Raw genomic sequence first — 10,705 nt, 5'->3', positions numbered from 1 at the left:
GTCAGGTGTGTGAGCTCCTTCCTTTGAACCAAAGCCGCAGAAGTAAGAGGAGGTTGGTAGGTGCATTCTAGAATCAGACACAAACAGGAAAAAACTTGAGTGGGCAGACAGAACCAGCTGGCATGGGGGAGGAAAGGCATCCTGTATGGGGGAGGCCCAGTGGCCCCCAAAGTGGGGGCCGGCTCTGGGAAGCACGTTCTGCTGGTGTCCCTTCTCTCCCCCCATTGCTGTATCGCTGGTGTCTATATGGCAGGCCTGGAAACATCAGGACCCCAAGAGACAAGGGACTCAGACCCTATGTCACACACAGCAAAAGCTTAGGTCCCTATAAGGTCCTACAAGCTCTGTCACCTTTGTCCTCCTTCTCTAGTATCCCCCCTTGGTGACTTCATTCCAGGCATACCGGCTCCTTCGCCGTTTTCCAGCATGTGAGGGGTATTTGGGCCTCAGCCCTTACTCACTGAGGTTCCCTCAGAGGTTTGCCTGCTTCCGTCGGGCTCCTCCCCTCCAGCTTTGCTCAGACGTCCTCCCCAGTGAGACCTTTGCTGGCTTCCTCTTTGAGTATGACCCCATACGCCACATAGCCAGAAACATACTCGCAACTGTCCTGTACAACTCTGCCATGAACCCGGAGCCCTAACACCTTCTAACACGGTCAGTGACCCCCCATCGCCTCTAGTGTTCACCCCCCGGCGGCTCGCTTCAGCAGAGGGTCCATGAGAACAAGGGCCATCGTTTGGGTTCAGCTTTGTTGTTGTTTTGTGTTGTTTGTCCGACTTATCAATGTAATTCAAGAACCAAGTGAGGGTTCCCAAAATTAATACATTAAGACCGAATGGATGCAAGAGGGCAGCAGAGCTGGGAGGCCGGCAACAGGTGTGTCACCAGCCTGACCGGCAGCTAGAGGACTCTGGCCTTCCGTCCTCTCTTAACTACAGAAGGTCAGACATAGCAGCAGCCCCCAGAAATGCCCAGAGCTGGAGACAGAATGTCTGAGTGGTCCCAGTGGGGGAGGCTCTGACGGAGAGGATAGGAAATGACAGTGGTTTGTGCTGACTTCCTCACCAAACACGCTGCCCCAAGTGGCCTTGAGTCTATCTTGGTCCAGCTCACAGAGAACAAGCCAGGACCCAAGCCTTAACCCACCTGCAGAGCCCAGGGAACCTGATAGTTCTGTGGGAACATTTGTAATACACATATCTCACAAAGCACTTTGACCCAGCATATATAAAAAGTCCCTGCTAATCAATAATAACGTGACAAATAATCCAATTAAAAATGCACAGAAGCCATAATCAAATCAAACTGGTCATAAAGAAAGATAAAAAGGCCAATAAACACATGAAAAAAGTACTTCATATCATTAATTATCAAGAAAGTAAAATTCCTATAACGTATTACTACAAAACCACTAAACGTATTCCTATTAATGACTGACAACACCAAGTGAGGACCTGGAATATTTGTGCCTCTCGTATGATAGGGAAGTTGCCTACAGAGTTAAATATTTACCTACCCTATGACCTCCTCTGCCTGTTCTCCTGGAATAAGTGAAAAGCATACAAGAAACTCGTTTAAGAAGGTTCATAGCTTGATATACAAGCCCAAATCTGGAAATGACACATTCAGACAATTTAGTATTATAGACAAATGGAAGTGAGTGATTTACTAGGACACACAACAGCATAGATTAATCTAAAAACCGTCTTCCACACAAGAGTTCATTCTCCTGATTCCATGCATATGAACTTCATGATTAGGAAAAGTAATTGATAGGGAAAGAAATCAGGGCAGTGGTTGGATCTGAAGAAGGATTGGGATTGGGTGAGAAGGAGCCCAGAGAACTTGCTAAGGTGATGGAAACGTTCTGGTTCTTCATGGGCTGTGGGTCACATGAACCTGTGCACCTGTGAAATTCACTAAATTGTGTGCCCTTAACATGTATACACTGCACTGTATTCAGTATCTCAAAAATATAGAAACAAAAGAGAAACTAATAGAAAAATGATGTTTTAATCATTGTGTAACTACTAAGATAGTTACATTAAATTTAATTAATTTAAATTAAATTTATTTACTGTAAACAAAAACAGTGGTTTGCAAATCTTCCCACAAACACTGGCCTAGATAGTTCTGTCTGTTTTGTCAGAAGTCCCTTTCAAGGAATTGATCGTTCCAATCTCATGTGAACTCTTCCAGAGAGAGCATGTTCCTTCGGTGTGTATGGAGAAGCCGAGTCACCGTCCCGTTGACACTGCAGAGACCACACGGCTGCCTACATCACTGGCACCTGGTCCACACAGTACTGAAGTCTGGCCAAGAATCAGGATGAGAGGAATAACAATGGCAAAGAAGGTAAAAGTCACATCAGGTGGAAGGGTCAAGAGGGAAGGGTCCAGATTACCATTATCCGAAGACCATTTGGTCGCTTATGACGAAGAGCCCAAAAGAATCAAAACTCTTTGGACAGGACAGACATTTCAGGGTTTCCAAACATAACATCAACATATCAAAATCCTTTATATTCTTATACTCTCACAACAAACAAGTAGATAAAATATAGAAAATAAAGTACTAACAGCTACAGCAAAATCTACGATCTATGTAGGAAATAATCTAGTGAAAACAGAACGATACTCCAATAAATAAAATTTTCAGACCCTATAAAGAAAAAAAATCCGAACACCATATAAGTGTATGAAGTGATCTAACACTCCAAAGATGAAAATTTCCCCCAAATTAATTTATAAATGTAATGAAACTTCTATTAAATCCCAATGGAATTATTTAGGAGCGGGAAGATGGGCAGGAAGGCCACAGACCCTGGGGGCTCGGCACCCCCGTCCTTTCCTTCCCTGCACCGACACCAGCTTCCTGCAGGGGTCACGAGGCCTCCTTCCTGCAGACGGCAGGTGGTCAGCAAGGCTTCAACTGTCCTTGGATGAAATTTTTCCTTCTATTTCCACAGCAAACGGTGATGCGTCCGGACTTTGGGGTGCATCCCCACCCCCCATAGGCGGTACAGCTGCCCTCCTCTGTCCCCTGAACTCCCTGAGAAGCTGCTCAGCAGGGACAAAGCTCCATGGGCTGGTGTGGTCCTGTGGCCTCCGGATGGGTCCGAGCCACGGTGGGACACGCCATGCAGGAAGCCCGTTCGACCACATGTGGCCTGTCCGTCACCTTCTAAAACTGTGACTCATGATGGGACATTAAGAAGGTGAATTTAAGGGCATGGAGGATGACCCTGGTGTGGAGGGACTCCGGCCCTTCGGGAAGCTTTCTCCGTCTGTGCTCTCGCCTGTGGCAAGCCGCACCCAAGGAGTGCTGGCTGGTGATGCCAAGGGGTCCCTTGAAGCTGCCTCGTTCCCTCCTGGCCGGTGGCCCGCGTGGTTTCTGCTCCGTTGGCCGCTGGCCACGCAGCTGCCCTGTGGACCCCGAGCGCCCCCTCCTGGCCTCGCATGGCCCAGCCCAGCACCCGCTCAGCGCTGGGCAGGTCCCCATCTCCCAGGACGTGGGTCACACCACTCGCCTGCCAGCCCAGCCTCGGGGCGTCTGAGTTGACACAGGGACACCAGTCCCGGACACCTCACCTGTATCCAGGAACGAGCTTTCATCCCTACGAACACCTGCACGGAGACATAAAAACGCTAATGGTGTTCGCCTCCATGGGGCATCCCATTCCCTTGTCATCCTTCTGGGTGTTTGAAATTGCTCTTTTTCACAGAAACGTGTGCAGGGCTGTATTACTAGACTCTCACATGATGTCTAAAGTAAGTCCTCGGAGGAGCACGTCGGTTTATGAACCACTTGTCATCCGCTGTCTCGGCGGAGCCCACGCCCTCCCGCGAGAGGGTCTCACAGCCACCATCCGGCCGCTGGCCTACACCGCATGGGCCGTGGGCTGGGCACTTCCCATGCCTGCCTCCCAGCATCCCTGGGACGTGGGTGCTGCTGTCCCCGCCGGGGCACTTGGGGAGACCGAGGCGTCAGGGGTGTGTGCGTGCCGGACCTCACAGCGGCGCGGTTCCTCAGGGATGTACGCCTGCAGCGCGGAGGCCGTGGAGCTTGTCCAGGATCAAGGGAGGAGCACAGAGGGTGACAGGTCCAGCCCAGGGCTCCAGACGTCAACCCCACGTGCGAAAGAGAAAGTGGCCGCCTGTGACCGCAGCCTTCTCAGGCTTCTCCGTCCCCGTGTCCTCAGCAATTGCACTTGGGAATCCGGGAGAAAGATGACCTAGAATAGTCCTCCGGTGACCTCAGCGTGATGTTTAAAGCAGCAGCTCCTTGGGTGAAAGGTCAACCCCAGGCTGTGACCTTGTTGAGCTTTAATGGAGACGGCTTCAGGTTAGAGTTACGATATAGGTCCCCCTATCTCCTTACCTGACATGCCTGTTGGCTGTGTGACCTTGGATCATTCACTTGACCTCTCTGATCCTGTTCCTGCTTCAGACTCAGGAGACTTCCTGAAAGGGACTTCACAAAGGCACTTAGGACCACACCCGACTTACACCGGGGTGTTGAGTAAATAGTCGAGCGATACCTGCTGGTGCTGATAGTCAGAACGGGGACCACAGCATGTGCAGGTCGCCCCGGGATTCTGCGACAGGCAGACCGCAGACCCTCCGCACATGTCCGGACCACCCTCTCCCTTCCCACCAGTCATAGGCACAGTAAGGACCCGGGGACCTCGTCCTACTCCCCGCAGCCTGTGAATAGTTACTTCACGGGGCAAAGGAGCCTGGGCAGGTGCAATGGAGGTGGAGGACGCTGAGAGCAGAAGGATGATGCAGATGCAGCCAATGCAATCGCACGAGCCCCGGCACACGCAGGACGCCCGCTGATAGGAGATGGGGAGACGCGACGGGAGACAACCCTTGCTGGCTTTGTCGCTAGAGGAGGGGCCGCAGCCCAGGCACGCCAGCCCCCCAGAAGCTGGAGACAGCAAGGAGCTGGTTCTCCCCCCGGAGCCTGGAGCGGGGTGCAGAGTCGTTGGGAACCTCAACTTCCGCTGGGGAGACCCATACCTGACGTCCGCCCGCAGAACTGTGAGCCACCTCGTCCCAGCAGCCACAGGGTGTATGGCCTGTTTTTGTGGTATTTCAGGTTAAAAATAGAAGCCAGTTGGGAAGTGCTGGCGAGGTGAGAAAGAGCAGGGCCCGGTGGACTGTGCGGTGAGTGGCATGAACCCCTCGGAGGACGGCTTGGAGCCAGCGGGGCAGCACCATGAGCCCCGGCTGCGGTGCACAGGGGGGCTCTGGTATCGAAATACCGAGAGGTGCCTGGACCCACCACAGGGTACTCACGGGGGCTCCAGGAGGATGGACACCACAGCACACTGTCCCCTAAGGGAAGAGGGGACGTCCTTCCGTGCCGCGGGCCTGAGGCTTGACCAAGGAGACGGGGCCAACTGAGAAAATCCGCAGCTCAGAAGACATGAACAGTGAGACTCGTGGCACAGGCCGGAGGGACGGACTGGGGACAAGACAGAACTCTGCAAAGTCACGGGCAGCTTCCTGTCTCCCGAAGCCCGAGCAGCCTGGTGTGGAGATGACCGTCATTCCCGGTCTGTCCTCCGGCGTCTCGGCCAGGCTGGCTGGTGGACAGTCGCGGACGGGCCATCGTCAGCCCCCTCCTGCTGGGAAGGGAGGACACGGGAACTCGGAAGCTAATGAACGAGGTCCGGAGAGGCGGGTCACCACTCAGGGCAGCGCCCCCTCCCATCCCTGCCAGCGTGGGGGCCACCATATCCGCTCATCAGCTTCATCTGCCTGTCGGACCCGCCCCCACTGGCCACCCACAAGACAGCAGCTCCACTGGGTCCTGTAGTTGGTGGGAGCCGTGAGGACTGCCCGTGAACACTTCTCTTTCTGGGAGAGAAGAGCTTTCAGCAGTGCTAACTCGGCCTGCAGAATGAACACACGGCCTCCCCGCCTCCATCCCACCAAGAGGACGGCACACCGGTGGGTTCACACGGGCTCGGCCCTGGCCCAGCCTCCGGATGCCCGCGAGGGAGGCGCCAACGTGCGGGGTCAGCGGGGTAGCACGGGAGACTCGGAGGGGCCAAGGTGAGTCGCTGGAAGTTGCACGAGTAGAAGTGGCAGAGCAAAGACTTGAGCCCAGGTAGTGTGATTTCAAGTGTCGAGTTCTTGACCCGACCCCAGTAATGATCCTGTTGACTCGGTCACCGGGAACCCCGTCCTGATGGGCTGAGTTCAAGCATGCATGATGCATGGGGCGTTTTCCCTTTGCTTCTGGAGTCATCCCTGGGGATGCTCCCAGGCTTGGCGCACCCCGCTTCCCGGCTGGGTCGCAGACCTCATTGTGACCTCTGACTCCCCCTTCAGGATTCAGGCACACATCCACACATCCACGCGTCCAGACAGCTTGGTGAGCTGCCTATACCCATCTCACATGGCTGGGGACTTCCCTACACTTTATTTTAATTAAAGAGAAAACAGACTAAATCTTGCAACTAAATCTTGGGCCTTAAAAGCAAAGCCGAGCTATAGAAATCCAAGTTGGTCTTTCTGCTGTGGGACAGCACAGCAGATAACTGGGCCAGGTTGCTGTCAAAGGGGGTGGCGTTCCCCAACTAAAGATCCTGCCTTGGCTCATGCTGTCCAAAACTTTATTTCTTCCATCTTCTTACTTGATCCAAAACTCCTATTATATGGAACAAAGCCTTCATTTTTAATAAAGCATTTGCTTTTATTCTCTCTCTTAAGATGATTCAGAAGGCAAATAGCCCCTAAGTTCATACTAAAGTGTACATGACTGGTGGTGTGTGGCGGCCCCACGCGGGTGGGGAAGGGGTGCGGCCCTGAGCGGGGACTGATCCTTTCCCCATAGCAGGTTTTCCTGAGGGGCCCTGGGCTCCGGGCATCAGAAGGTGGGAGGAGCAGACGCCTGCGGGCACGCGGTGGCCTGGCGTGAAGAAAGCATTCGGAAAGCAGGAACGGGAGGCTCTGGAAATGCGCCCACAGCCTTCTCCACCCCCTGCTCCAGAGCCCTCCAGTCACCACAGAGGACCTGGCACCACCTGTCCCCACACGCAGGTACTACACTCTTCCTGTCTCCCCGTCCTTGTCCTCTTGGGGACTCAGCTGGTTTATACCTGTGAGCTCAGGCCTCTCGCTCCGTCTGTCCCCATTTCTTCTCTCTCCCTGGCCCCCATCCCCTCCGGCAGCCTCGCGTCCCCCAGAGGCAGACGTTGCTGTTGTTTGTTCATTTTGTTGTTGTTTTCCTCTTTGGCTAAATGCCCAGAAGTTGGCTACTGGGAGGTCCGGTAGTTCCACTTTTATTTTGGGACAGTTCTGTCTAATACAACATTTACAGAAACAGCACCAACCTTGGGTTCTTGTCTAAATCATTATGTTCGGAAGAAAGTGCCTTTATGACCTTGTGAGGAAGCCAGTGCATCAGCGTAACTAAGGATAGACCAAGGTGAAGACACTTTTCTTCAGTCAGACGAGGTGTTTTCACTGAAGACCTAATGTGGAGGAAGTCGCAGCGTGATTGAGTTGGGGCCGAGGGACGGCTGCCGCGATCACAACTTTAGGGCAGCTTGGACAACCTGGCGGGGAAGGTTGGGGGGCCTCCGCACGCGTGCAGGGAATGGATTGCCCCATCTCAGCATGTCCACATCCCATTTCCCCTTAAATGACCAGCTCAAAGTCGACCTTCTCCAGGAAGTCTTCCTTGATTGCACCTTCCCCCACTATAGTTTTTTTCCTCCAGACTCCAGCATTTTGTCTCAACTGCTATTATTTTTTTTAAAGACTTTATTTATTTATTTATTTTACAGAGAGAGAGGGATCACAAGCAGGGGGAGTGGGAGAGGGAGAAGCAGACTCCCCGCTGAGCAGGGAGCCCGATGCAGGGCTCGATCCCAGGACCCTGAGACCACGAGCTGAGCCGAAGGCAGACACTTAACTACAGAGCCCCCAGGCGCCCTGAACCACTAACTTACCCCCAGGAATCTGGTCCTTATGACAGCACCTGGAGTGTTTTACGTTTTTAGAAAGCACGTGAGACACACCAGGAGGGACCTGAACTACTGACCGTAGCATCTCAAAGGCATCATTTACGTGCTAACACATGTCTGTGTCACACACGTTGAGGCACACATTTATACCCGAAACACCCGCCCTTGCAGAACATGTAAAGGTACAGAAGTGAGCACACGCGAAGACCATTCAGTGACATCATCTTGTGCACATAGTCAGATAAGAGGGACCAAGGCACAGGACTTTAAGCCCGCCCCCCGGTCCCTGACCAGGGCAGTCACCTGGTCTAAAAACCCTCTCCATCGTGGGCCAGCTGGGTGCTCCGGTGGGAGAGCCTGATGGCTCCGGCTCGCCGAACACCACACTTGGGCTGAATCCTAACTGCCCCCTTCTTAACCTGTGACTCGCACAAGTTGTCTCCCTTCTCTGGAGGTGATTTCCCCTGCGGAATGCAGGAAGCCAGCATCCCAAGGCCGCGTGAGGTTATAACAGACGCACGGCGTGTTATGTCCCAGACGTAGTAAGTACGTGGCGGATTGTTTATTACTGTCGCCGTCCACATTGCCCTCCTCGTCCTTCCCATGGAGCGCCCAGCGTGCGGACTTCTCTCATCCACAGAGGCCAGAACTCCACCCCCAGCAGCTGCCCCGGGACGCCCACACCAACCCTGCTTGCCGACCCCCGACCCAGACGCGCTCTCCTCCCAACAAGGGTGGCTGTGTGCAGAGCCGCTTGACGGGGGCCCCCGGGTCCCAGACTAATGACGGCTCACCCGGCCATGCCCCTCCATGAACCAACACAGCCCCGGCGACGTCCCTGACTAGAAAATGGAAGCCACAGATAGCGGCTGACCGTCTCCTTCAGGAGTAACCCCCCGTGCCTTCTCCTAGACCACACAACTGTGCAAAAGTAAGTCTCTAACCAAAACCCCAAGAGCAAAGAATAGCAATTTGCGCTTATTTTTTCTGTTGAAAGCAACTCCCGCCCCCCCGCCCCCTGCCAGCCGGTTCTGAAGGACTAAATCACTGGAATGTTGCAACAGCCTCGGAGCGTAATTAACCTGCGTTGCTTCACATTCCCGATGGGGCAACTGTTGCAGATGCGGCTTTTATAAGGGACCAGAAGAGAGAGCAGTGACTGACCCACTATCTGGGGAGCTGGAAACACCCACAGTGGAGGGGACCCCCTCCCGGAGGAAGGCCAGGAGGGCAGCGTTTGCAGAAAAGGCCATGATCTGTCTGAAGACGTTGCTTCTCCTGATCCTCCTGTCCGTGCGGCTCTCCCAGGCCTTCCCAGTCCCTGGGGGGTCCCCAGAAGAGGCGGACACACAAGAGATGGACACACAAGTCGTTCAGGTAAACGGGCTCTCCGGTGGGTCGGTCATTGACATGCTGGTTCTCAGGCAACTGTGGCTTGTTTCTACTTTTTTTTTTTTTTTTTTGAGAGAGATCACAAGTAGGCAGAGTAGCATGCAGAGAGAGAGGAGGAAGCAGGCTCCCTGCCGCGCAGAGAGCCTGATGAGGGGCTTGATCCCAGGATCCCAAGATCGTGACCCGAGCTGAAGGCAGAGGCTTAACTCACTGAGCCACCCAGGTGCCCCTTTTTTCTACTTTTTAATAAAATCAGCCTGAAAGAAGGTATGTGGATACTCTGTTTGAGCTCAAACATCTCATTTCTGGGACCTGGAGGGTTCCTAGCTGGAGAGCCATTGAGAAGGAATGGTTTTATTTTATTTTATTTCTTATTGTGTCATGTTAGTCACTGTACAGTACGTCATTCGTGTTTGATGTCGTGTTCCATGATTCACTGTCTGCGTGTAACCCCCAGTGCTCTGTGCCATCCATGCCCTCCTTAATACCCACCACCGGGCTCGCCCATCCCCCCACCCCCGCCCCTCCAAAACCCTCAGTCTGTTTCCCGGAGTCCGTAGTCTCTCATGCTTCATCTCCCACTGCCCCCCCCTACCCGCCCTTCGTTTTTCCCTTCCTCATCCTAGTGTCCTCCGTGATATTCAAGAAGGAATGGTTTTAACTATAAAACTAAGTGGTTTTCTTTCTCACTCACCTAAGATTCTCCCCATCGGTTATATGCAGCCCGGTTCCTCCATGTCTGGTGGTTTCTGTACCGACTGTCTCTGCAGCCAGAAACCTCAGGGGAACCAGGGAGCACGAGGACGGGCTTTTAGAAGGAACTAGAAGTCAGTTCCTGGCATGATGAGATTTCCTACACCAGATTCTGCTTCTAAATACAGGTTCATAAATGTTTATAAAGCAAAACCACTAGTTATTTTCCATCATTACACGAAAGTCAGGCCAAATTTTGAAGAAACACCAGGGAGTGCTGTCATGGATTTGCCATGTGTCCTTTCCTTGGCATTGCAGTTGTAGAAAAGCATTGTTCTTTTTGTTTTGTCCTTTCCTTCTTCCTTAAATACCTCTCGCAGTGGGAATAGTAATAACCCCGGGGCCAACAGCGAGGGCTCCACGAGTGCTGAATGTGTGTGGGGCGCCCCCCTGGGCACCTCGTCCCTCCTCCCTGCAACCCTGTGAGGAGCTAGTTCTACTCGCACTTGAGAGACCAAAGTGAATCTTCAGTCCTTTAAATGACGTGACCAAAAACCGTAGCAGAGCTAAGACTGGAGCCCAAGCCTCTGAGTCCCACAGGTGGGAAGAGCACAGAAGTCCTGTGTCACCTGCCTG

General features: G+C 53.3%; 2 protein-coding genes across 4 annotated transcripts in view; one reads left to right on the top strand and one right to left on the bottom strand.

The window, feature by feature from the left end:
* Nucleotides 1-10,705, bottom strand: part of DYNC2H1 (dynein cytoplasmic 2 heavy chain 1) — a 670,805-nt gene that overhangs the window by 545,012 nt on the left and 115,088 nt on the right. The window lies entirely within an intron of this gene.
* Nucleotides 1-10,705, top strand: part of MMP8 (matrix metallopeptidase 8) — a 107,133-nt gene that overhangs the window by 87,515 nt on the left and 8,913 nt on the right. The window contains exons 1-3 of one of the 3 annotated variants that reach the window (XM_082683987.1): nt 6,858-7,055; nt 8,625-8,915; nt 9,106-9,361. In XM_082683987.1, coding sequence (XP_082540113.1) covers nt 9,236-9,361 — 126 coding nt within the window. In that variant the 5' untranslated portion in view covers nt 6,858-7,055; nt 8,625-8,915; nt 9,106-9,235. Of the gene's footprint in view, nt 1-6,857; nt 7,056-8,578; nt 8,916-9,105; nt 9,362-10,705 lie in introns of those variants that run through there. The other 2 variants (XM_082683985.1, XM_082683986.1) reach the window with 2 other exon arrangements.

Source organism: Mustela nivalis (genome assembly GCF_964662115.1).
Source record: "Mustela nivalis genome assembly, chromosome: 9".
NCBI lineage: Eukaryota > Metazoa > Chordata > Mammalia > Carnivora > Mustelidae > Mustela > Mustela nivalis.
Note: the sequence above shows the minus strand (reverse complement) of the source record. Positions and strands in the feature narration are given on the sequence as shown.